At 40.4% G+C, this 27,796-nt stretch overlaps 1 protein-coding gene across 21 annotated transcripts in view; it reads right to left on the reverse strand.

Annotated features, from left to right (window-relative positions):
* Nucleotides 1–834: 834 nt before the first annotated feature.
* Nucleotides 835–27,796, reverse strand: part of EFCAB11 (EF-hand calcium binding domain 11) — a 138,943-nt gene continuing 111,981 nt past the window's right edge. For 8 of the 21 annotated variants that reach the window (XR_011432287.1, XR_011432286.1, XR_011432284.1 and 5 more), the window contains 2 exons: nucleotides 9,140–9,161; nucleotides 8,791–8,995 (listed from right to left, as the gene is read on the reverse strand). Coding sequence is in view for 9 of the 21 variants with exons in the window: in XM_070250313.1 (XP_070106414.1) it covers nucleotides 9,149–9,161 (13 nt within the window). In the remaining 12 variants the exon portion in view is untranslated. Of the gene's footprint in view, nucleotides 1,254–7,510; nucleotides 7,817–8,790; nucleotides 8,996–9,139; nucleotides 9,162–27,796 lie in introns of those variants that run through there. The other 13 variants (XR_011432282.1, XR_011432281.1, XR_002803639.2 and 10 more) reach the window with 6 other exon arrangements.

Here is a 27,796-nt window from a genome sequence, read left to right on the forward strand (position 1 = left end):
TATATAAATAGATCACATTTTCTTTATCCATTCATCCATCAATGGACACGAAGCTTGCTTCCATGTCTTCACTGTGTCAACAGACCTGAACTGGACACGAGAAGAAGCTAGGAAGCACACCTGCAGGTGGATGGCACCTTATAGTTCTCAGTGCTGGGAGGAATTGTGAAGTTCAAAAGAAACAGAAAGGGCTTTCTTTTCAATAGATCCAAAGCTAAGGGATTTTTCCTTGAAATGGATATTGAAAGCGATATAATAGAAAAGCTGGGGACTTTTGTCTCGGTTTTTTGAAGGTGCTCCAAATGCAATTCAAAAGCCGGGGCTTTAAAATATATAAGGTCTCTTCTTTGTCAGAAACCACCCAAATCATATAAAAGGCTGTGAACATACTTCCTATGCCAAAGGCTGACCCCAGTGGGGCACCCATGAGAGTTCAGAGAGTCCCATAACATTGTTTTGAAAAGCTATGTGCTGCCTTTGCATATATATATATTTTTTTTTTTTTTTTGAGGAAGATTAGACCAGAGCTAACATCTGCTGCCAATCCTCTTCTTTATTTGCCAAGGAAGATTGGCCCTGAGCTAACATCCGTGGCCATCTTCCTCTACTTTATATGTGGGATCCCTACCACAGCATGGCTTGATAAGTGGTGCATAAGTCCACACCTGGGATCCACATCCAGGAACCCCAGGCCGCCGAAGCGGAGCACATGACTGCTGTGCCACCAGTCCGGCCCCCCCACCTTTACATATCTTTAACTGACATCTAAACTTTTATTATAAATTTAAAGAGTGGCAAGGGATATGATTTCCACCATTACAGTAAGATCTGAAATTTAAAAAAAAATAAAATTTTTATTTTAGAACAGCTTTAGATTTGCAGAAAAATTGTGAAGATAATACAGAGTTCCCATATACCTCACGCCCAGTTTCCCCTATTATTAACATCTTATGTTAGTATGGTACATTTGCTATAATTAGTAACAGAATATCAATACATTATTATTAACTAAAGTCTATACTCTATTCAGATTTCCTGGGTTTTTAACTAACGCCTTTTTCCTGTTTCCAGATCCCAGCCCAGCTATCACATTACATTTAGTTTTCTTGTCTCCTTACGTTCTTCTTGGCTGTGCCAGTTTCTCAGGCATTCCTTGTTTCTGATGACCTCGATGGTTTTGAGGAGTACTGGTCGGGTATTTTTGTAGAATGTCTCTGAATCGGGATTTGTCTCATGTTTTTCTCATGAGTAGACTGGCGTTGGGGTTTTGGGGAGGAAACAGAGAGACAAAGTGTCATTTTCATCACATCAAAAGTACTTAGTATCAACATGACTTATCATTGTTAATGTTGACCTTGATCGCCTGGCTAAGGTAGTGACTGCCAGGTTTCTCCACTTTCACTCTGTGGCCTCCTTCCATTCCGTTGCCTTTGGAAGAAGGTCACTACATGCAGTCCACACTGAAGGAGTGGAGAGGGGCTCCCTCTCTTTGAGGGCAGAGGACCTGCCTAAATTATTTGGAATTCTTCTGCAGGGGACATTTGTCTCTACTCTTCCTCTTATTTATTTATTCAACTAGCGTGGATTCATGGGTATTTATATTATGCTTTGGGTTATAATCCAATACTACTTTATCTCTTTGCTAAAATTTTTCCCATCTTGGGCCACTGGGAGCACTTTTGGTTCTTGCGGCCTTTTGACATATGCCTTATCAGTGTAGGGGTTTTGTTTGTTTTTGTGTGGGTTTTTTTTTTTTTTTGAGCACTTCCTCACTTTATGGTGCTACAAGATGCTCCAGCCTCATCTTATATATTTTACTGCTCTAAAAAAAAATTCCCTTTGCTTCACCTATTCAACTCTCCCCCACTAAAAAACCTGATAATCACTGCTCTTTTAGTCATCACTATAATTTTGCTTTTGCCAGAATGTCATATTGATATCATATAGCATGTAGCCTTCTCAGGGTTCGGCTTCTTTCACTTAGCAATATACATTGAAGATTCATCCATGTCTTTTTGTGGCTTGATAGCTCATTTCTTTCTATCCCTGGGTAATAATTCCATTGTATGGTTGTACCATATTTTGTTTATCCACTCACCTCCTGAAGGGCTTCTTCAGGTTGCTTCCAGTTTTTGGTGATTATGAATTAAACTGCTATAAACATCCTTGTGCAAATTTTTGTGTGAAGGGAAGTTTTCAAATCAGTTGAGGAAATATGCAGGAGCATGATTGCTGGATCATACGGTAAGACTATGTTTAGGTTTGTAAGAAACTGGCAAACTGTCTTCCAAAGTGGCTGTACCATTCTGCATTCCCACCAGCAATGAATGAGAGTAGCAATTACTGAACTGTAAGTGAAAGTAAGAAAGGTAGGAGGAGGACAGAGAACGGGAGACATATGAGAGAATATCATCAGTATAACATAAGTATAATTGGAGTCTGAGAGGACTCTCTTCAAGAATGTGGTAAAAGAAGTATCTGAAGAGATAATGGTCAAGAAGTTTCCACATTTGATGAAAGACATACAGTATCCTAGAATGTTGGTTTCTATTATAATAGGGGGGGAATCTGTTGATGCAAGTTTGGCTGTCAGTGAAAAAGCACGTTGGATTAAACCCCGGATGGCCCAATGTATGTAATGCTGTTTATGGATGTGAGAAGGATAGCAGAAATGGAGGAAAGAAAGAGAGAAGGAAGAGAGAAAGGGAAGGAAAAAGGCAAAAAAAAAAAAACAGAGAGAGAAAGACAAATGAGCAAACCTCATCCCGTGAACAGTTCAATACAAGCAGCAGTAGGGAAAGCCTGATAAAGAAACTGACCCCAGCACTATTTCTGCCATATTTGACCTTAGAATGTCATTTAAAATCAAGGTTGGCTTCCTTCTTTAAAAGGAAGAAGATGACCAAATCTGGCTTCTACTTTACAGTGACTGTGATGATGATAATATTTGTGCTGTATTTCCAGACCTTTGGTACAATTTTTCTATAAATTCAATATTATTGAAATCTTTTCTCCTAAAGTCACATACTATAGCAAACTTAACTGTTTTGCACTCCTTTGAAGTTTTTTTCAAGGATCAGTAAACTATAAGATTCCGAGTATGTTTATGTTTTCATATAAATTAGCTTGCATTTTCTGTGAAGTTAGAATAATGTTCTTTTTAATTTACATTCCTGAGTACTTTACTAATTTAGAATTCAAGAGAAATTTAGATTGAGTCCTCCATATTTTATTATGTTAAATTTTTTTAAGCCACTTTTCAATCTATGTGGCTAAGCCAATTTAAATTTGTTTTGTAAGAAAGGTCACTTCCGGAGCTGCTATGCCTAATGCCATTAAGTTTCAATTTGCGTGTGTTCTAACTAATTCTGCATTTCTAAATGGATTTCTCAAAAGTTAGAAGCTAATAAAAAGGAAAGTAACCAACAGTTTATTTTTATTAATCCTAAATTACAATTCCATAAGTGAAGTGTGAACACCAAGGAGCATGATTGGTGCAACACACAGTTTAGAATTTACACACGTAAGTGAGTGTTGCCCAATGAGAAGGCACGTCTGTTTCAAAAACACACTTCCATTGTTCAGAGCATTTCTAGAACTCCTCTTTGAAAATTGTCTTTAGAATTTGCAGCACATTTAAAAAGATATTGTCTGGAGGCCGGCCCCATGGCCAAGTGGTTAAGTTCTCGTGCTCTGCTTTGGCAGCCCAGAGATTCACCGGTTTGGATCCTGGGTGCGGACATGGCACTGATCATCAAGCCATGCTGAGGCGGTGTCCCACATGCCACAACTAGAAGGACCCACAACTAAAAATATACAACTATGTTCCGGGGAACTTTGGGGAGAAAAAGGAAAAATAAAATCTTAAAAAAAAAAAAAAAGATGTTGTCTCTGGTGGCAAATCTTTGTCTTTTGAAAGTGGGTTTGATTAATAACCTAATGGAATTTGGGTTAAGCTTGGTGATGTATAAGATGGGAATTAATATTTAATACCTACTAATGCTAGATGCTTGACCGGGGTTGGCCAGTGAACCTGGATAAACTCATTTTGGGTCAAAAACAAAGTGTAACCATAGAACATGGACCAACAGCGTAGAGGATTTTCCCAGGGGAGGCGATGTAGCGTAACAGAAAGGTATCCGTGTTTAGTTAGACTCACAGGTTAGCGTCATCACCCTGACACCCTCCACCCATCCCCATCACTTGGCCTGAGCCAAGCCACTTAGACTCTCTGAGACTGTTCCCTCATTTATAAAAGAGGGTGGCTAATATCTATCTTAATAAACTTTCAAGAATAAAATAAAATAAATACAAAGTTCTTAGCATAATGAGTCCCTCTCACCCCTTCCCAGGTGAAAACTGTGAGGAGAAAAATACTCATTAGGACGAAGGTGGTCCAATATATTTTTTACCTGAATTTTATTATTCTATGGTTGCATTTTCCTAATATCTCATCAGCTATGAATTCGAAGGTTATCTGTTACTTTCGTATTTTCGGCAAAGATCTAGTTGCCGTTTTCGTGTTTTTAGGCTAAGGGACTCTGTGAATGTGTGAGTTACCTGGTTGTGGGACGGTATGGTAGAGGCAGTTAGTTGTGAAAGATGAAGCTGAACATATCAGTCGAGACCAGATTATAGAGAGCTTTGAGTGGCATATTAAGAGTTTAGACATTATCCAATAGAAAAGGTGCCTACCAAAAACTATTGAACAGAGAATAATCTTTGTCTGTGTTTTGGGAAGATAATTGACATGCTAGACTAAATTTCTTGACAGCCAGGGTCTGTGTCTCACTTATCCACACATCCTTTACTCATCTTTATATGAACGAGTAAAAGAACAAATGGCTGATGAAAGGATGGTAGCAAGAACAAGAACACGGGCAGGGAGATTCTGATGGGATGGAAGAAAATGTCATGAAAGTTTTTGCAGACGCAGACTGAAAAGGATTCAGTGACTGACTGAATGTCAGAGTGAAGGAAGATGGGAGACATCTGAAAAGATTTCTGAGGCAGCTGGCTTGGATGACAGCTTGGCAGGGTGGGGCGGGGGGGGGGGGGTTGCCATTAACAGAAATAGAAAACACGGAATGAGGAACCAATTTGAAAAATTAGAGGAAACAGTGAGGCTGACTTCTTTTCAGTGAGTTTGTATTGAGGTGGAAATGTCCAACAGCCAAATGAAAACACAGGTCTGGGTTGAGCAAAGGTCGAGACTAGACATAAAGATTGGTGGAGTCACACCCATAAAGGGGACAGCTGAAGTCTTGGGAGTGGGTGAAATCATCCTTGGAGAATGTGTTGATCAAGAAGATTGGCCAATTACAGAACCTTGGAGAATACTAACACTTAGAGGATGGTTGTAGGAGAGGAAACAGGGAAAGACAGTGAGGGAAATGGGCACAGAAATACCATGAGAGAGCAATGTCATGGAGGCTAAAGAGAGGACCCAGGAGAAGCGAAAAGTGTGGTGAGGTCTGAGAGGGGCTGGTGGGTTTGGTCATCAGTAGATCACTGGTGATCTCTTTGAGAGCTGTTGCCACAGGGGAAGACTGGAGCTGATATACTGAGAGGTCAAGTAGAGGCAGGGGTATGGGAAAGAGAAGTGGTAACAGCTCCCTCTTCCATCTGGAACTATTTCTTCTCAGTCTTTTTAGGAGACTCTTTTCTCTGCTGCCCCAATAAATGTTGATGTTACTTAGGACTCTGTCCTTGGCTCTATGCTTGCAACAGTTAGTGTTCTCTTGGTTTCAAATAACAGAAAGCAACTCCAGCTGGCCTGAGCAGAAAGATTTATTGGAAGGATACTGGGTTACCTCATAGGACCCAAAGGGTTATGGCTGGGCTTTGCACGTAAGCTTTAACCAGAAATCAAGCACCATAGGGTTTCTCTAGCTCCTTTCTTGTTTCCCTCTCGGTGTCTATTTCATTTTCTGCTCTCATTGCAAACCACCTGCCTGGGTTTTCCAAGACATGTGGTGGAAAACATGTCTGCCACTCGCTCCCGAGTCATATCCACTCACTCAGCCACTCAGAGGAGCACTGCTATGTCTCACTCACACTCACTCTTGATGTCTTCCAAGGGAAGACACTGACTTGATCAACTTGCATAGATACCCACCATTAGGCCATGCAATTGAGGAAGAACCAACAAGGTCACACTGCACAGATGGTATCACGTGGCTTGGGGATGAGGGTAGGGACTGGGACCTAGAAGTGAGAAGCTAGGGGAAAAGCTTACAGGATGAGGATTTGGACTGTGCCTAGGGATGTGATAAGGAGGGGAAGGTGACATGAGCAGCTTCTCATCTCCCCTCTTTCTTTTTGGTCTGCATTCTGAGAGCCTGGGCCCTCCGAAGCAGCAAATCCTAGGGGTGCCCTCCCTCCTTGACTAGGTCCCAGCCATACTGTTTTCTTCTAAGAAAGAAAACGGAATGGCTGCCCAGCTATTATCAACTTCCCCTCCCTATGACCAGTCCTCAGGACATCTGGGTGAGTGCCCAGTGACCCTATCTATATCCTCAGGGTGAACCAGAGTTAACTGATCCAGGGGCCAAATAGAGCCTCTTTCTAAGGTCTTTGGACCTGTAATTGGACAGATCATGGGCCAGTTCCATTTCAGAACGGTGAGAGGCTGACGGTGACTATGGGACAGAGGCAGAGTCTGGAGGTGCTTATGTTGCTGGTTCTAGTTCTCCTGGAAATCCAGCTGCACCACTGCCCTCCCTTTGTTAGATTCCATAAGATAGCCCACCATTTTCTAGTAGATTCCCTTTCCGTCTAAGCTAGTTTGGGTAGGTTTCCGGCATTGAGATGGAAAAAAGCCTGGACTATCCAGGGTCAAGAGAGTTGCCCAATAGCTGTTCCCAGCCTGGCCTCCTGCCTAATACATCCACTGGAGGAAGTGACCCCTCCCTTTCTCTTGTCATGTTTCCAGGGAGAAATGAGGTCCAAAACGTGATCACAATGTGAGTTTTTGATATTCTGGCAATTACTAAAATTCTGGCACTTTGTTGGTGGATTACTATAACTTTGATATTTTAAAAATCTAAAATCTGTATCACTTATGTATTGAGATGAGGATCGAGGACTCAACTATTCAATTTATGATGAAAGTACTTGCTGAAAAAAACTACCCAAAGTCAGAAAGGGCTTTTCATCAGTTAGAACAATTTGTCCTAAAACACACACAATATTCAATGATATCATTGATCCACTTTGTTTTTGAAATAATATTTCATTTGTACTTCATAACAACTTTAAAAGTTTCTTCATTTTAGATAATGTTTAGTTTGCTAATTTTTGAATAAGACTATTTTTTTAACAAATTTCTTATTTTGGAATAGTTTTAAATTTACAGAAAAATTATGACAATAGTACAGAGTTCCCATATTCTCCCCAGCCAGTCTCCCCTATGATTAACATTTTATATGAGAATGGTACATTTGTCACAATTAATGAACCAGTATTGATACAGTATTATTAAGTCCATACTTCTATAGTGTTTACCTACCTTTTCATTTTCCAAGATCCCATCCAGAATATCAAATTACATTTAGTTGTTATGTCTCAAGTTCCTCTGATTTGTGATAGTTTAAGACTTTATTTTTAAGTTTATCTGCTAATAATTTGTGTTAAAAATGATGCTTATTGGGGCTGGCCCTGTGGCCTAGTGGTTAAGTTTGGTGTACTCTGCTTCAGCAGCCCAGGTTTGGTTCCTGGGAGCGTACCCACACCACTCATTGGCGGCTATGCTGTGGCGGCGACCCACACACAAATAGAGGAAGGCTGGAACGAATGTTGGCTCAGGGCGAATCTCCTTCAGGAAAAAAAAAATGTTGCTGTTTAATGTTTCTACTTTACAAATTTACATTTTTACGTGACCTTTAAATGTTTAACACTTTTAAAATTCGAATTATATTAGATGTATTCCTAATGTTGTTAATGTTATGAATTCTGAGTACTTATAAAATATTAGTATTGATACCAGTATTTATTTAAAATAAATGCTGAATGCCCAGAATCATGGTTTTTGTTCCAGTACCGTAGTCACCAAGCCCCAGGGGTGGATGGGCAGAGCATGGAGAATGTGAACACAGATGACTAAGGCTCTTGGTGCAGGGCAGATGGCCCAGAACCAGAGTGGGCATGGCAGATGGCAGCTGGGCAGCCGAGGGCTTGCTGCTGTCCTGCAGGAACCCCAGGCCCAGGCCGTCCTAAAGGGATCTGCAAATAAGTCTTTTGCCCCCAATATCCTTACTGCACTGTTCTTTCTCTGTATAGAGCTGGAGAAGACTTACTTGTGTCAGCCCAATCTGGATTCTCTGTCTTGCACGGCCAGTTTGTGGCTGTGCCATTTTGTGATGATGATCTTGACTATGGCTACGTTATCTTAGAGAAGTCTTAAGTTTTCGTTTTCCCAACACCTTTCTCGTTGCTTGGGACGTAGTAAGCACTCAGTACATATAGGTGCTATTATTTAGTCAACCAAAGATGAATGCATGAAGGAAACTGGCACCATTGGCAGGAAAAAGTGACTCCTCTCCTGACATTAGGATATGATGAGAATCAGGGAGCCTGTGCGTGGGGTGGTGAGGACTTAGCAAATGAGTGGAGCACCATGGCCTGCAGTGTGGGGTGGGAGTGGGAGGTTGAGAGTGAAGAGGAGGGTTTGGAAAGCAACCCAGTGGCAGTGCCAGCAGCAGCCAGACTCAGGGCTGCTAGCCACATGGAAGGAGACAACCTGTAATGACCACCTCTAGGATTCTGAGATGTAAGCACTTAGAAGCTGGAAACCATGATGAAGAGTTTAATTAAGTATGTAGCATTACATCATTAGCAGAGTGAAGTTCGACATTTCAATACAAAATAATCTATTCGTCTCCCGCAGAAGGTACCAAAAGCAGCTCACAATAGTTAGGCTTCATTTTGTCCATAGTTCATGGCATATTCGAAGTCTTTATAGCTCACGAGATCATCTGAGTCTTGATCCACTTCCCTGGAAAATGAAACAAAAAGTTATATACAAGTTATTTTCGTCAACACTTATGCATCAAGAGCACATGAGAATCTTTATTTCTTTGCATGTCTACGTGTGAGAGACACTTATTTCATCTACTTGAAGGCTAAAGTTGATGCTTACTTTTTTCTTTCATTGATAATACCTAAGGCGGAAAAGAAAGGAAAAAGTATTTATTAAAACCTACAAAAAATAATATGCCCAACACATTTAAAGGAATGAAGACAAATATACAGGTTATATAAGAAAAGCAGGAATGACAGTTTTCCTAGTCATCCTACAAATTCTTTACATAATATATCAATAAATCTATATGCATTACACAACAGAAATGTGGAATAAACAAACAGAGATAAGAAAAATGATTTGGGAATAAATAATAATGATAGGAACAATGATTAACATCCTGCATCACACTGCCTTTACATTCCTTGTCTCACTGAACCTGTGCACTGAGGCTGTGCATTCTACAGACAGGACATTGAGCTGAAAGATGTTCAGCAGTTTTACAAGATGGTGCTACCGCTAAGTAGCAGGCTTGGAACTCAAATTAGGATCATTGAATTCCAAAACCAGGGCTCTACACTCTGTTGCCATTGCCTCCCTACATAAAGAGGATATTCAGAGAGAACTGGTTGTATTATAATTCCCACATGGCCAATTCCAGCTACAGAAGTTTTCACTGGTTTCATTCACGGCCTCAGAAGCTCTGTTAAATCCCCACAAACACCCGATAAGCTTTTCTGATTCCTATGAAGAGTGAAGATATGAGCCTCTGGCTGGTTAGCTGAGGGTGACCTCAGCTGTGTTGTCCCTGTGTGTCCGTAGACTCTCTGAGATGGGGGCAATGCTCCCTGAACAGGGAGCAGAGAAAAGCACCGACTGCACATGGGTAAGATGACTCACGTCAGAAGGGCAAATTAAGGCATAAGCACACATTCAACCATTACAGTAAAAGTAATGTTTATTTAAAAAGTGTTTGCAAGGATAACTGAGGAGTAGTGGTCACAATTCCTCTTTGGGGGACATTCTAAAACAATGCATTACATGCCTTATATGGAGCTTCTGTGGTTGATGCAAATTATATTTTGTTGAAACAACAAATGGTATCAACAATGACATAGGGCTTTTTAAAGCAAAGACTGGCCCAAGTAACAGAACTACTAATCACTGTAATAGTTTTAAAGCAGGCTTTTAAAATATTGAATTCTAAAATAAACTTTCTGCATATTTCATGCCAAAGTCTCTGAAGTCTGTAATGGTTCTGGATAGAGTGATGATAATTTTTCATTCTTTTGAAGTAGAGAAAATCCCTACTTCTCTGCCCCAGGGCAAAACCATGTTGCAGGGTGTTAGCATAAAATGATTGCAGACTGCAGGGGCCATTATTCTTGTTACTTCTTTTGGTAAAATATACATGACGATTTCATGCCATACAGGACCGAAAGCAGAATGCCAGATCTCTTCTAAGGGATTAGAAATAATCAGTATCACATGTTACCGACTACAGAATATAAATCATCCCTTTTATTAAATTAGATAATTGAAGATTCTTAATATTGCCTAAGTACTTTTTCCCAAGGAACTGGATTAGATGAATGGCCTTTTTACTTCCCACTCTGAACTGGTATTGGTTGAACTATAAATCTCAGAGGGTGAGTTAAGAGGACAGCCTAGAAAAGTAACATTTAGATGCTATTTTTAGTGTTTAAAGATAATGTTTAGCTACTGCTTCTGATACTTTTTTTTTGGTATGATTCTTCACTTATTGAGATGTTGAATGTTCGCAGAAAAGGAAATCCTTTTGCCTGATTTTCTCAAGAAATAACCTTCATTGTACCTGCGTTAACTTCTCACTTTTCTCGCTCTCTTCGCCAAAGCTTCGTGTCATAAAATGGGCACAGTAAAAGCAAGAGGTGTTAAAATGGAAACACTTATTCGTAAGGTTTGGAGTGGCATTTTATTCACATAATAAATGGAGGAACGTCCTGTTTATATTTAAAATGAGACATGTTAAAATACTCTGTCTTCCAATTTTTCTTCCTCATAATATATATATGAGCAGATTTGGTCATCTCAATCTGAGTAAAGAAGAAATTCACATTTCAGAGCTATAATTTTAAAAGCTACAAATACTGTTTTTCATTGAATATGGAATTATTCCGAAGAAGGAAGTTTTCACAGCGCCCACACTCAAATCACTGAGTGATTAAAGAGCAGACATGGCTGGTGGGTAGAATAAATGGTGTGTTGAGAAGATGAAGAAAACGTTAGATAAAAAGTTTCGTTGTTTCTGTTGACAGCATTTAACCCTAAAAGGAGTTTACTCTGGTTCTGAAACTAGAGTATGCTGTTTTGGTGTCACCAACACACATTCAGCACTAAAATATTCCACGATCCCTCACTCCAACTAGAAATAAACTCAATGAGGGCAAGAACTTTCTCTTGTTTGCTCCTCTGTCCCCACCTCTTAGCCCATAGCAGGCCATGAATGTCTGCAGAGTAAATGAATTTGTGAAATAAATGAATCTGGGGAAATAGCTGACAACATTATGAATATCTACTGCCTCCCAGGAGGTACTGGGAGATTAAAGAAAGAGAGTGTATCATCACTGTTTTTTTGGAGTTTGAAAACTAGCCAGAGAAACAATACACACTGAAGAAGATACCTAGGAACCATCACTCAGGGACCCACATGTAACGGTCACTTATGGCCTCCATGCCCAAGAGTTTTTTGTAAACACAGACCAGGTACAAGAGAGATCAAGCAACAGATGAACTTAGGAAAGTGAGGCTGCAGAGTAGAACATGGGTAAAAGGAACCCCTTGAGTGTGAGGCTGAACAATTTAGAGATAAAGAGCAGGAAACTGGAAACCAAGGCAGACACTGGACACGTCTGAGTCTAACCTACCTTACAGTCGGAGCTCAAGCACTTCAACCCAGTTAAGTAGCTGCTCTTTAACCAGACACGTGGATAGAACTATACATATACACATACAGGCTTGTATTTCAGAATGGGCTTTTCAAAGGAATGAACAAAGCTCATACAGATGTATGAGAGTAAAATAAATTGCTCTTAACAACAAGTGCTTTCAAAAATGTAGATCTAGTTAAATTAAAGCCTTTTTGGTTTGGTGGTTTTTGAGATGCAAAAGGAAGATCTGGAATTGATTTGGGGTGGAGGGACCCAAGAGAGCTGAATTTTTCTGTGTAACTCAGTATGACAATTTAGAACCATCTGGGTGGAAGGGGTAAGCAAGATAAGAGAGGGTGCAGGAAGAAGGGACTACTGAGAGGCGGGGAGGCTGGGATGCTATGCGAGGAGAACTGGCCCGTGGAAAAGTCCCCAGTGGTGTAGTGATCAAAAGTCCTTTGATTAACTGCTATGTCTACTGTGTGCTTCAAAGTCGCTTGTATTGCTTGATATAACCTCTCCCCCATCTTTACTACGGGGTGCAACAGGCACATGCTCTATGGTGCATTTGAGGGTGTCTGTGTTGAGTTGGGGGCTGAAGATTGAGTTAGGAGTTGAGTTCCATCTGAGCAGGTGCAGGAGAGAGTGAGAAAAATAGTGGGGAATGGTAAGATGATCCATCAACTGAATTAATTCAGAGAAATGAGAACTCTGGAAGCCTTCCAGAAATTTGCCAAAATCTTGGGAAGTGCTTTAAAGTTCCACAGAGTGTGGAATGGGGGTTTCAGGCAATGCTATCTGGGCTTTGAAGTGCAGGAAGACCCAGGTTGACACTGGGATGCATTGAGAATTTCAGGCAGGACCAGACTCAGCCCATCCAGCTGAGTTCCGACAGTTTTCACATCCGTTAAAATACAAACATTCTCTGACTCATCATATAAGTGGTTATAATTCCTCTCAACAGCATGAGCTTCAGCATTTGTCTTTTACATCCTGATTTGTTAAAAACGATTCTGTTCTCTCCTTTTTGTGATGCTGTGTGGACTTCAACAGACTAGGTATCTCCCACGACTGGATGTGCCCCTGTGACCCAGAGGCCAAGTGGTCACCACCTTGAAGGAGCCAGGCTTTCACCCTCTGAATCTTTGGTTAAGCTAGGCCACAGTATTGCTCTAACTTTTTCTAAAGAGAAACAGAGGTGGTTGTTTTCTTAATTTAAATAATACGTAAGTAGTGAATGTTTCTCACAAGTGGTAAATGTTTCTCTACAAAAATATTTGCATCCTAACAATTTCTTGCAATGTTTTGAAAGTAGCTACTTCTTGGAAAATCGTTTTGGTTGTAAAACAATTCAAGAGTGCCCCTTGGCCTGGGCTCCACAGCCACACTTCAGACTGGAGTATGCACTTCTGTCCAAGTTACTTAAAAAAAAAAAAAAGGAGGAAAGAAACAAAGAGGGTTTCATTTCATTACACTGAAACAATGGAATATTCTCTATTAAAATGATATAAAGACTATAAAAGTGACATTTTTAAGTGGAAACAAGAATACAACTAGTGTATACATTATATTAGCAATCTCATAAACATCTGTATTCATTTGAGCAGAAGTTGAAGATTATATGCTGAAGAGACACTTGTATTATGGGTTATTTTGTCTTAAAATATTCTTTAAGGTTATTGATATCTTTTTCAACTGAAAGAATATTTTCTTTCTTTTAGTCCAAATTTTCTAAACAGGTGGCCTTATTTCACCATGTATAAATCCTCAGCAGCCAGAGCGAGGCTTCTCAACCTCAGCACTGTTGCCATTCTGGGTTGGATCATTCTTTGTTCAGTGGGGCTGTCCTGTGCACTGTAGCATGTTGAACACCATCCCTGGCCTCTACCCTCTAGATATCAGTGGCACCGTCTCCCTCCCTCCACAGTTGTGACAGCCAAAAATGTCTCCAGCTATTGCCAAGCGTCCCCTGGGGAACAAAACCATCCCTGGTTGACAACCACTGAGCTAGAGGAACCATAGTTGGAGGCAATTCTTTGGAACATTCCAGGTTAATCTCTACCTACTAAAACAATTGCTTTTAAAGACTTTTTTTTAAAAAAAGTAATTTCAGGGGCAGATGAGGCACACATGTTTCTTGGATGGATTTCACAGATAATTGCCTCAACATTCCACTTTGCAGACACTAAGGTTTTGAATTTAGCCCAGAGAAGACCCCACTCCTGAAGCAAGCTCTTGGTGGTGGCAACAGGGCGAGTGACAGGCATATCTGTGTTCCCAGCAAACACACGGACAGACAGCCATTATTTTGAGTCACTGTGATAGTTACACAGGGTTTTGAAAGTTGACGCCGTATTTGATTCACCTGAAACATGAATGAGAAATGTAACGTGGAGGCAAAGATTTAAATGAGAAAAGTTTTCATCGTGGAATTTTTGGGGTGGGGAAAAAGGGAGAGGGAGTCTCTTTCTCTTTGATTCTTTACAAAATAATTTAAACTGAAGTCAAAACTGCCATTACATTAGGGACAAAGCTGTCATATTGACTGAACAGCGAGCGTAAAAATTACCCTCCAAGCAAGGAGCCCCTGCTGGGGATGAGAGGACCCGCCAAGAGAAGATGTGATGATGACAGCTTCTCCCGCAAGCTGCTTTCTCTTCTGAGGAACCTGCTGGTTCCTTCCACGGGCGTGCTTGCTCTTCGTTAATGAGAGTCCTGCAGAGTTCTACAGCAATTCAGTTGGTAATGTGTTTATTAATTTTACCTTTTTAAAGTTCTGTGTTAAGAAAAGCCATTCAGACATGCAGGAAAGATAAAAGAGATATGTAGCTGGTTTCTGGTCTTTTCCAGGCTCCTACACGACTTCGGCAGTTCAGTGTGTGTTGGACTCCCTTTGTGCCCCACCTCCCACTTTTACTCCAGGTGTGGCTGAGAGTGCTGCCCCTCCGTTGCACCCTGACCAAGCATCTCTTGCTGCCTGCCTGGGACTGCTCTAACACCTGGGTGTGGCCCTCACAGACACGCAATCTGGAAGTACAAAAAAAGGACAATGCCCCATAGGCTTGACCAGTGAGGCAACAGGCATGAGTGGCTAACCACTCTCTTCTCTCTCCCTCAAATAGACAACTCTGAGGTTGTCCTCTCGGCTCACTGGAGGTTCTGGTGGGATCAAGCACCAGTCGCTAATGAATGTAACAAACTTGGTAACAGACCCTTGTGTTGGCTTGCCCTCATTCTCTGTTCTGCTCTTGCTCACTGAGGTTATTTCCCAAACAACCAACCTACACGCAAGCCCTTGTCTAAAGCTCTGCTATCAGGAAGAACCCAGGCCAAGACACAGTGGAAAGTTTATTTTGAGAGATCCACTTCTTCCAGGGCATTTAAATTGCTGTCAGCAATTGCATGTCACATCAGATTCTCATTCAGGTAAAAGGGATCTCACTACTTGAAATATATCAGTGGTGTTCTATTTGGTAAATGACTTTTAGCGCAAATTAAATAGTCATGTGCTGCATAATAACATTTTGGTCAACAATGGACCAGATATATGACAGTGGTCCCATAAGATTAGTACCATACAGCATAGGTGTGTTTAGGCTATACCATCTAGGTTTGTGTAAGTGCACCCCACGGTGTTCACACAATGAGGAAATCGCCAAATGACACATTTCTCAGAACACATCCCCATTGTTAAGCGACTCATGACTGTATTGCCTTTAAGAAGAGCTCTGAAGTTTGAAGTTCCAGGTAATTGAAATGCCAGAGTTAATTGGAAAAAGAGAGCAGCAGTCTTCCCTTCACTGTCCAACATACATGTCTTATTTAATAATAGTCTGTCAACAATAAGTAGTAGTATTAGCTTTAAGTGTTCCTTCAGTGTGAGGACAATATATTCCTGAATGTAAAAGAGTTCTTCTGCCTTTTGGATGCAGAGGTAGAGCTATGGACTGGCCACGAGCAGGTGGTGGAGTTGGACATTTAGAATGAACTGTGAAGGATAAAGGGATGGCTAGACCAGGCCAGGAACAAAGAACGACACAAGCCAGGCAAAACCCTGGCCTCAATAGGACCGGGCTCAGCCTACTAGATGAAAGATGCAGTGGACATTGTTGGTTTCTTCCTCAGCACCCATCCCACCCCTTTTGTGCTATGCAGGACCTGTGTGATTTGGGTGAACAGATCCCCACCCCAAGCTCTAGAGTGAGATCTGATTGGCCCAAGCCAATCACTATAATCCCACCCTCCTTACCATGGCAACTGGTTCAAGGATTGAATGGCTTAAGCCAATTAGTACATGGCATTCCTCCTCTGGCATTATTGATCAGTAAAGAGTTGGTCCAACCAGAATGAAGCCTAGGAATTTTGTTTGAGAGTTGAAAAAGTAGAAGCTCTTTCATTGGACAGCTGGAATGCAGAGGTGAGGCTTAGTATGACAACAGTCCTTTTCCTGCCACAAGGATGCAATCTCCACAGTTCTATGAGCCAACGATGCATTGATCCAAAAGTTTACGAACATGTTTTTAAACGTCAATTATCAGCCTAAGAATGGAGACTCCACAGGAAGAGGAAGAGGCAGAAGAATAGCAGAGTGAGCTGGAGCCTAATCAAACCATGCCTGAAGCATGCTCTATGTTGAAATTCTTAGTCATCTGACCCAATACATTCCCTGGGTTGTTTAAGGCAGTCTGAAATGGACTTCCTGCTACTTGCAAATAAAAGCATCCTGACATACCAGGCATCCTGTCTGAAATCTTTTCTAAACCTTGCAATATCTGGAACTTGGTAGACATAGAATAGACAATCAATAAATATAATATATTTGAAATGATTATTCCATTTGAAAGGAACCCTAAAATAATTCAGATTTTCTCTTTAGGTGTTATCCCAAGATTCTGGATTATATTTCACAATTCTGCATTCTAAAGAAATTACTTTCGTGCTGTATCCAACAAAAATCCCTGTTTATAGTGCCTTAACTGTGATTATGTGCTAAAAGAGACTGTTGATGCGACCAATATGGTTTTTTCCCTAAAGAGTGACAGGATAGATTCTCCAGTCCAAGAAAAAAAGGAAAATGGATGTGAAATGCAGTCACAGCTGGCAAAAGTAATTAACCATAAATAATGACTCACTTTTTCCTATTTACTAGGTTTTTAAAATGAGGAGTCTTATTTAAGGCTAGAAATATTTAAAAGGAGGAAAGAATGTAATTTCAATATGCCTAATTATTGACTACTTATAGGCACGTGGATAAATGCAATCAACATACAGCCCGAGGTCTCATTTCCAGCAGACAGTTTTATATTCTTTCTCTACCAAGTGTTTTAGCAGAGCTGCTAATAAATAGTGACATGATCTTTTTTCTCAGTTTGAGTCTCTGGAAGAGAAATTGTGATGTAAGAAAATAGCACAGATTAGACAGCGTAAGGAGAAAGAACAAAAGCCAAAGTGAACATCTCTGAACTGATCATAAAAAATCTGGTTCCTGGATTTTTGGGTCCCTAGATCTTCCATTCTTTCCCTGTGCCTTATCTGAGCAACAGGACTACTGGGAATACAGCAGGGAGGCAGTGTGGTCCAACAGAAACGGCCCCAGAGTGAGCTTTCATCTCAGCGAGGCTGTGTGACCTTGGGCAAGTGTCTTGGTTGCTATGAACCTCAAGCTCCTCAGCTGTCAAGGAGAACGGTTGGGCTATGATTGCTAAGACTCAATACAGCTCTAAATGTTGATGAATCTAAGCTGGATCTTAATTATACAACCGATGCCTTTGTACATAGAAAATTTTAAAATGTCACCCAACTTCCATTAGCCGTTTTTAGCCTTTAAAAAGTAGTTTGAATCTTTAACCCTGCGGACAGTTGTAAAGAACCATAAACACATATAAATGTAAATGGGGGAAAAATGATCCTACATTCAACAGTGTGATTTATGAATGGAGATAAAGCCATTTCTACCTCAAATAGACAATCAGTTCAGCTGAGATATCTAGTGTCATCTTGAACTTGATTATGAGATAAAAGAAATGGGACAGAGATGGCAATCATTTAATCTCTTGAGAACAGCTATTCGGAAGAGCTTTTCACTCTGTGCTCAATAGATTTCTAGCAGGTTATGATCTGGCTAGAAAGAAAGCATAATGATGAGGAAAATTATGTTTTCAATAACACACACTTTTACAGTACAAGTCCTTCCACAAAGGAGGCAATAAAATGAACTCTGACCATTTTAACAGATGGCGTAATGGCTCAGTGCACAGATGTGGCCTCTTTGAAAGCAACAAGTTCATATCCTTGACTGGAGGTTTAGGAATGAGCTGAACTTTCAAATGTAATGTAGGAAAGAGGACATACTTCCAGACGACAAAGCTGAGCATTAGTGGGTTCAGAGGCGTGGAGAGATGGACTAGAAGAATCAGGCTTAATGAGCTTCATTTTGCTAATGCAACAAACAGAGTTGAAGTTGAAATACGAACTATAAACATCAAGCCATTTATAAATGCCCTGCTGATAACATTGTTAGCCACTGTTTGATAGGAAGCTTGCTTGTTCAAAAGCATACTTCCCCGGAGTCAGAAAACACCAATTGCCAAATAATGATTATTTTCTCTAATAGTATAACGTTTTCCAGTAGAATATATTTTTCATAATATATGATAGAGGGATTCTATAGAGTTTTTTGTTTGCTTGTTTTTTCCTTTTTTAAGGAAATGTGATAAATTGAATCTAAAGTTCACCTGGAAAAATAAATATGCCAGAAGATTCAGAATATTAACAAAAAAGTGTTATCAAAACAAAGTATAAAACCTCAGTAATTAAAAGAATGTGATTATGACCCAGGAATCAATGAATGAGAATAGTGTTCAGAACGTGTATATTCAGGAATTCAGCAAAGAGTCAAAGGAGGCTTTTCAAATTGGTGAGGATGAAACAGGTTGGTAGGAAAAGGAGCTGGGATAAATGCTCTCCCAGCATTTAAGTATTGAAAACATAAAGAAATCTAAAATGGGCAGTATTGGCTATCCGTTTGGGGACGGGTGGAGTTTGATTCCACAGCAGAGCCTGCTGTGTGTTCAATGAAACTTGCTTTCTTCTCTTCCTGAAAATATAGCTAAACCACATTTTCCAGCCTCCCTTGCAATTAAATGCGACTGGGAGTTCTGGCAATGGAATGATAATAATATAATAATATAGAAACAAAGAATATCCGTTGCTCCATCTAATTAAAAGCACTTACATTTCAAAGGAGGGCACAGGACCTGACAGTCACCCTGGGGGTTTCCATGGCCAAATCCTGAGAGACACTCTCATGCTGTGTTAGCAGAAACTCACCAGTAATCCAAGGGATTTACTCCAGATAGCTTGGTACAGGAAAATTATTTTTAAAATTCTTTCAGGTCAGGTTTCTTTCTTTTACTAAATGAGGGTGCAGGAATTTATAAAAAATTAAGATTTTTAACTGTTTACACTTTAATTTTAAATAATCAGTTTGGGAAAATAAGATTTTACATCTCAGCCCATTTCTCATTGATGTGCATCACTAAGCCAATAGAAAATCTGGCCTTAGTTCAGCATAATTATAATAAATTATTTATGTTTTCATTTACAACATGCTCCCAGCATTTAAAACCTCTGGGTCTGTGGATAAGAATAAACAACATAAAAAATAAATAACACTTCATAATGAGACAATTGCCTTGGATTATCAGAAGCACTCTATTAATAAAGCCCACCTGTAATCACAAAGTCACACCAAACAGAATGACCACGAGGGCTTTTAATGGGAGAATTTCAGCTGAAAGGGATGAAGGTTCAGAGGGCTCTGACAAGTGTTTAGAAAATCATGAAATGCACAAAGAAGGTGAAGATGACCAAATTAATCAAATCCTAGGTTAAGACCAAGGGACTCCAGGTGCAAGCTCCGAGGGGCTATTTTAGGACTGAAACCTGCATGTGCTTCTTCACACAACAGCTAGAAAACAGGATTTGCTCTCTATCCCTGAAATAATAATTCTCTTCTCCTATGCGGACAGGAGAAGAACTGGGGATGTACTTCCCTTGATGAGGTCTTACAAATTGCATATGGCACCCTCCTGCCCCAATCCTGACAGGCCTCTCCCCTCCTGCCCAGCACTGAGAATCACTCTCAAGGTGGGTGACCACCATGCCCGAAGCTGGCGAGACATCTGCCTTCCTGGGTGGGTGGGGGAGAAGAGTCTTCAGAGGTTTCAGGCTGAGAACAGAAACTGGCTCATGAGCGGTTTCAATAACGCGGAAATCACTAAGGGACATTCGGGGTGTTGGGTGGAGTTCTTCCCAGCCTTGGGAAGAAGCTGGGCTCTCCCATAAATGGCCAAGCTAATACCGACTTCAGGGATTCAAGTTACTGACCCCACCCAGCATGACATTTTCTGCCCATTATCTAGTCTCTCTCGCCTCCAGGCAGGGCCACATCATTGATTATGGAGCATTTCAGCTGCTAAAAAAGATCCTGATCATCATTAAAGGCATTAAGTGTTGATCCGTGCCGGCTAAGTGAGTTAAAAGGTTTGTGCCCTTCTAGTAACAACTCGGAGAGGCTATTTCAGGATATTTATTAAACAAATTAAGTATTTACATTACGCTCAAGCACAGAGGCACAGCAATTGAGTGCGTAAGTATGAGAAGATGAAACCAAGAGAATTTATGTTGGGAAAACCCTACTTTTCAAGTTGCCTAGAAGTGGGTGCTGAGGACCTGCCAAATGTTTAGGAATGAGTCTGAGGTGGGCAGGCATCAAGGGAGTCCTAAAACCAGCTGCACAAAGCTTTTTAATGTAGTTGAACTAAGGTAACCTGGAGAGTTTCATCTTGTTCCCACACCTTTTCTGTCAAAAGCTTACCTCTTAGAAGCGGTGATTAGGGATTGGAGAGAGAATTGAGGAAATCTCCTTCAAAGACCGAAGACTAAAGGAAACGGGTATATTACTTCTACAATTTTTTCCCCACGATTAAAATCTTTAGTGCCATAGTAATGATGGACTCCATCTAAAAATCTTTCCTTTAGTCTATGGTGCACACTCTGGTGAAGGAAATCCATGTTTTCTGGAATACAGTGACAGTCCACGAATATTGGACCCTCTGTGTTATGCTATTATTAGATTTCTTCCTCACTTAACCGTAGGGTTGCAGTGAGCAGAGATCACGCACATCTGTTCACTGTGTTGTTCTTAGCACTTGACACAGTGCCTGGCACACACTGGCATTCAAGAAACATGCACTGAATATATGAACATGTGAAGAGGAAAGTTCGGAGATGGGAGAAGAGAAACATCACTCACCACCCCAAGATCTTAAACCAACTGCTATGATCATTTTGGCACTTTTCTCCCTGATTAGCATAAGAACGTTTTGTATACTATTTTAAAAGTAATATAAACATTTCCCCCACTGTTACGGTCTTTATCATCTTCATTTTTAATAGCTATATATGATTTTATCAAGTGGACTTAGAATAATTTACTTACTGGATTTTCGAAATGCCCCAGTATTTTTGCTTCTATAAATGTGATAATGAACACATTCATCAAAAATGCTTTTTCTTAGAAATAGTTCTTGAGTTCATTTACTCATTCATCAGACACACAGTGAGAGCCTGGTATGGACCAGGGACATTTCGTTCTGAAGATAACGGGGTGAGCAGAAAAGGAACAGAGTCGCTTGCCAGCTGGGGAGAGAATTAAATAATTCTACAAGAAAGTAAAATCACCAGTGTCCTGAGTGCCCTGAAGGAGAGAGAGAAGGTGCCATGAGAGGGTTGGGTAAAGGGATTGGGCAAAGAGGTCAGGAAAGCGATCCCTGAGGAAGCAGGATGGGGCTGAGATCTGAGGGGTGAGACGCGAGTGAACTGGGAGGTGCAGGTAGGGGAAGAGTTTTCCAGGCAGAGGGAACAGCATGTGCAAGGGCCCTGTAGCAAGAGAGAACAAGGTACATTCAAGGAACTGAAAGAAGCAACGTGGCCAGAGTACAGAGTAAGGGTGAGCACGGAGCCAAATGAGGCTGGAGGGTGAATGGAATGAAAGTATTCAGGACCTGGTGGTAGACCATTTAAGGATTCTGGTTGTAATCCAAAGAGTGATGGGAAGCCACTGAAGTGCTTCAAGGAGATGGACAACGTGCTTAGATACAAATTTTGAAAGTTCATCTTTGCTGTGGGAGGCAGAATAATGGCCTTCCAAAGATGTCCATATCCCACTCCCTGGAGTGTGTGGTTATGATACACAGAAAAGGGGGCTTAAGGTAGCAGATGGAAACAAGGTTGCTGACCTTAAAGTGGGGAGATTATCCTAGATTGTCCAGATGGGCCCAATGTAATCTCAAGGGTCTTTAAAAGCGGAAGAGGGATGGGGCTGGCCCAGTGGTGTAGCGGTTAAGTTCATGCGCTTTGCTTCAGTGGCCTGGGGTTTGCCAGTTCAGATCCTGGGTGCAGACCTACGCAGCACTTATCAAGTCATGCTGTGGCAGGCGTCCCACGTATAAAGTAGATGAAGATGGGCACGGATGTTCACTCAGGGCCAGTCTTCCTCAGCAAAAAGAGGAGGATTAGCTGTGGATGTTAGCTCAGGGCTAATCTTCCTCAAAAAAAACAAAAGTGGAAGAGGGAACCAGAAGACTCAGTAAGAGTCACAGAGAGACTGGAAGATGTTAAACTGCTGGCTTTGAAAACAGAGGAAGGTGCCATGAACTACGGAATGCAGGTGGCCTCCAGAAGCTGGAAAAGGAGAGGAAATGGACTTTCCCCTAGAGCCTCTGGAAGTCACGCAGCCCTGCAGACATCTTGATTTTAGCCCAGGGAGGCTCATTTTGGATTTCAGACCTCTAGAACTGAAAGCTAATAAATGTGTGTTGCTTAAGTCACTAAGTCTGCGGTAATTTGTTATAGCAGCCAAAGGAAATTAATACAAGGGGGAAGATTATGAGTTTGGCTTTGGATATTTAAGTTTTACGTGTCCTTGACACAAAGAATATGGACATTTGGAAGTATTCATCTATTTAGACACTTTCCTAACAAGTTCATGATCTTTAAATAAATTTTACTTTCACAACCTCAGTTTTATCATATACAGAAAGAAATTATATTTAAGGTTGCTTCCACTTCTAAATCTCTAAATTTATAAGCTTGGAAAGAAACAAATACATCTTTCCCTTAGATTCCTGTCAGTACTTGGCAATCATTGGGGAAAAAAGTGATATTAAAAATAGTGGATCTAAACTAAAGGGGGGAAAAGATTCCATGAAAAACAAGTACCCAAAATATAAAATAACCTGGAAACAGCTTAATAAGAAATGTGTTGAATTTATATAAAGAGAACTATGAAATTCCATTGAGAATACGCAGGGATATTTGAAAACGTGGAGGGACGTGCCATATGTGTATTCCTGGATGGGAAGACTGAACATTGGAAAGACGCCAAATTCTTCCCAATTAATTTATAGGTTGAATGCAATTTTCATCGAAACCCCAAAGGGAGGTTTTTGGAACTCCACAAAATGATTCTACCATGGATCTGGAAAATAAACAGGCAGGAAGAGCTGAGAACAATTTGAAAACAAGAAATACCAGGTTTTAGAACATATTATAAGAACTGGGGGAAAAAAATATGTGTTCTTGGTGTAAGAATGAGGATACCAAGGGAACAGAATAGAGCACAGCCTGGAAAGGTCACCTCGTATGTAAAATAACTCAACACGGAATATGATAATGAAGGTATTATATCTGGATTATTTAACAAACAATAAGGGAAAAACTGGCTAGCTATTTGGAAACAAAAATGTTTAGATCATCACCTCATGCTAAATACTAAAATAAATTCCAAAGCACTGAACAGTTTGAAAATTCAAACCAATCAAGAGAATGGAAGTAGATATTAACCTGGTCTCTAGACAAGGAAAACTTGCTTTCTATAAAAGTCATAGAAGAAATTGTGAAGGAAAAGATCAGAGATTTCAATATACGAACACTTAAAATTTTGCACATCAAAAAACTGTCATAGAAACAAAAGGAAAGCAACAAACTGGAAAAATAGTTGTAATAAAAATGGAAACAGGTAAATGTTCTCATTATAGAAGAAAAAAATGGGCAAATGACATGAATAGATTATTCACAGAAGGGAGAATAGAAAGAGCTAATAAACATGTGAAAATGCTCAATATTACTAGTAATCACTGAAATAAAAAATGAGATACTATCTTCACCTAGTGGAGTAGAAAGATTTGAAAAATAAATAACATTCGATCATTGGTGAGAACATGGTGAGAGGGGCAGATGCTGCGAGAGAGAGCGTAATTTGTTAATTAGGTAATTTGGTAAGAAAAATCAGGAGTCGTCAAAATGATAAAATAAGTTCATACTCCCTGATGTGTCTAGGAATGTCTAGGAACGTCTCCTAAGGAAATAACTTCAAGTGTGAACAAATATGTCGATTATACGGTTATTTACAAAGTGAAAATGGCAAAGTGATTAAAAAAATGGGATGTAAAATTCTCATTAATTTTCACAACAAAAACATGGAGAGAAACAGGAAAGAATAAATACCAATATATTAAGAATGACTTTCTTTGTTTTGGTAGGAATATGGTTGGGTTTTATTTTCTTTTTCTTACCTTTCTCTATTTCCAAAATATTCTAGAAGGAGCATTTGTAATCAGATCTCCCCCGCCCCCTGCCCATATATATGCACAAGCATACGCACATACACGTACATGCACACACACATGTACGCACGTGCACACACGGAGCAAATGCCTGAGTCCTCAGCACACATACAACCACCTCGTCTCTATTTGCCAGCTTCCCATTGCCTGTATTTGATAGCTGAAGGAAAATTCATGTTCGATAAAATCATCTGGAGGGTGATGGCCAACAAAGGAAAAACATTTAGCACTTTGAGGGCTTACATAATATGAGTTTATAAGAAAGGAATGAAAGGAGAGATGTTATGCATAGAACTTTTAAAGAAACAAGTGTGTTCTGCTCTGCAGAGAGGAATGCGGTTCCAGGGTGCCGCTGTCTGGGCGCACATTCCTCAGCGGCAGTGTTCTTTGTGACTGCATGGTCTGACTATTCGGCGCACTTGACACTCTTTAGTAATAAATATATCCCCGTATGGAAGTTTTACTGAAAACACCTCCCAGGAGGGAGAGAAAACAAAACAAAACCTTTCTCTTAGCTTGAATCAAACCACAGGGATAAAAGAATCCGGAACTTCGTGCGTGGTGTTACAGTTGCTGAAGGACTGGCCGGGGAGGACACCCTGACGTGGGTACTTGTCATCTTTTCTTCTCTGCTGCTTCTCTGCACTCCCCCCCACCCCCACCCCGTCCAGCGAAGTGAGCTGCTGTGTTGAGGGCTTCAGAGCTGCCACCTGTCAGCCCCACATGCTCTGGTTCACTGGGAGAAGGGCCACTTCTAACCTGCCTACCAGGCTCCAAATTTCGACCCTTTCCCCAGAACAATAGCACTAGTCAGTTTTCCAGCCTACACCTTTCATTTTACAGACGAGGACATCGAGGCTCAGAAGCACAGGCAACTTTCCTCAAGTCATCGGCAGTTGACAACAAAATCAGAATAGAAACCCAGATCTCTTGCTTCATAGGACAGTGCTCTGCCCAAATAATAATAATCCTGGGCTTTCTGAGGTCCTGAGGACCTTTGTCAAAAATCCACGTTGGTCCAATTTTACATAGAAAGAAAAGTCAAGTTGCCGAAGCCCTCCAACTCAAAGCTATGTACACACCGCACGTAGTACTAGGAACAAGACTTCAGGACTCCTCATGTCCCACTCCTCAATCATTTTCAGTTTATGTGGGCATATGGGATAAACTCGAGGATTAGGATCAGTTTGCTGTGCAACCAGCCCCAAGCTTTTCACAGCCATGCAGAATTGCGGGCTGAATAAGACCTGGGCCTGGAATGCCCTAATCATGATATCACATAGGTTGTCTTCCCCAGAGCTCCACAGAAAAGCACAGAGAACATTCCAGTAATTAGGGGGTGGGAAAAGCAAGCACGAAAACATTTCAAAATATTAGTGCTTCAGAATTATGTCGTAAGTGTAGATTTGAAAATTTTCCATTAAAGTTCTTAATTACGTTTTTCTCCCACAGATGCTGGGTTGTGCTTAAGAAAAGAGCCCTTAGCAAAACTTGAGTTTAATAGAAGCACTGCTGTCAAAATTAGAGGAATTTCATTATAAAATCCTTTTTAATTAATACTACAAAGATAGCTGTAAACTTGAGTTCTGAGCAATGGGGAGGAAATGAACTGTTAGAGGAGAGCAAGTGCGCCTGGAACATCCTGAAGATTAGAGCTTTGACTGATTTGAGAGAGCATCTAACTGGAAAAATAAAAATCAATGAGAATCAAGGGGAAAGTCGAATGAGCAGATTAGAGACACAGCTGAGACAAGGGGAGAACATGAAGTCTGTGGGAGCCTGAGTCACAAGACAAAGGAGTGCTAAAGCCGCCTCAAAAGGAAAACCTTGCAAAAGTCAGAGCAAAAGATGGAAAATTTGTGAACCAAAATGGAAAGTAACCAAAAAGGAAATACGTTCTGTTTATAATATAGTTAATTCACTCCCAAGTATACTTTGCTGGCACTTATAATTATCTGTATATTAGAAGGCTTAAGAGGGGATTTCATAAAATATACATCCATGATTTTTAATTTCAAAAACAAAACAGAAACTTTAAAATAAAAAGCCAATGCTGTTCTTAGTGGAGATATAGATATTAGTGGCAGGTTTCCTAAAAGCAAAGACCAAACAAAGATACCCTTTATTGTCCATGTTATTTAATAAACTCTCAGAGAGTCTTGCCCTGGTGATAAGGCAGGAAAAACAAGCAAAAAAAATTAATAGGAAAGGAACACCATTAATTGCTGAAGTCATGATTACATAACCCAGAACATGCAAAGGGATCCACTATGAATTTTAGAAATAAAATAATTCAAGAATATTTATCACATAAAACATATTCCACAATAACAATGGCATTCTTTTTTTTTATTGAGTTCATAATAGTTTACATCATTGTGAAATTTCAGTTGTACATTATTTCTTGTCTGTCACCACATAAGTGCTCCCCTTCACCCCCTGTGCCCACCCCCCACCCCGCTTTCCCTGGTAACCACTGATCTGTTCCCTCTGTCAATGTGTTTGTTTATATTCCACATGAGTGAAATCATACGGTGTTTGTCTTTCTCAGTCTGGTTTATTTCACTTAGCACAATACCCTCCAGGTCCATCCATGTTGTTGCAAATGGGATGATTAATTTATCTTTTTTATGGCTGAGTAGTATTCCATTGTATACATATACCACATCTTTATCTAATCATCGGTGATGGGCATTTGGATTGTTCCCATGTCTTGGCTATTGTGAATAGTGCTGCAATGAACATAGGGGTGCATATGTTACTTTAGATTGTTGATTTCAAGTTGTTTGGGTAGATACCCAGCAGTGACACAGGTGGGTCATATGGTAGTTCTATTTTTAGTTTTTTGAGAAATCTCCATACTGTTTTCCATAGTGGCTGCACCAGTTGGCATTCTCACCAGCAGTGTATGAGAGTTCTCTTCTCTCCACACCCTCTCCAACATTTGTTATTTTCAGTCTTAGTGATTATAGCCATTTTAACAGGTGTAAGGTGGTATCATAGTGTAGTTTTGATTTGCATTTCCCTGATGATTAGTGATGCTGGACATCTTTTCCTGTGTTTATTGGCCATCTGTATATGTTCTTTGGAAAAGTGTCTGTTCATATCCTCTGCCCATTTTTTGATCCAGTTGTTTGGTTTTTTGTTGTTCAGTTGTGTGAGTTCCTTATATATTA

The sequence above is a fragment of the Equus caballus genome, chromosome 24, assembly GCF_041296265.1.
Source record: "Equus caballus isolate H_3958 breed thoroughbred chromosome 24, TB-T2T, whole genome shotgun sequence".
In the NCBI taxonomy this organism is placed as follows: Eukaryota; Metazoa; Chordata; class Mammalia; order Perissodactyla; family Equidae; genus Equus; species Equus caballus.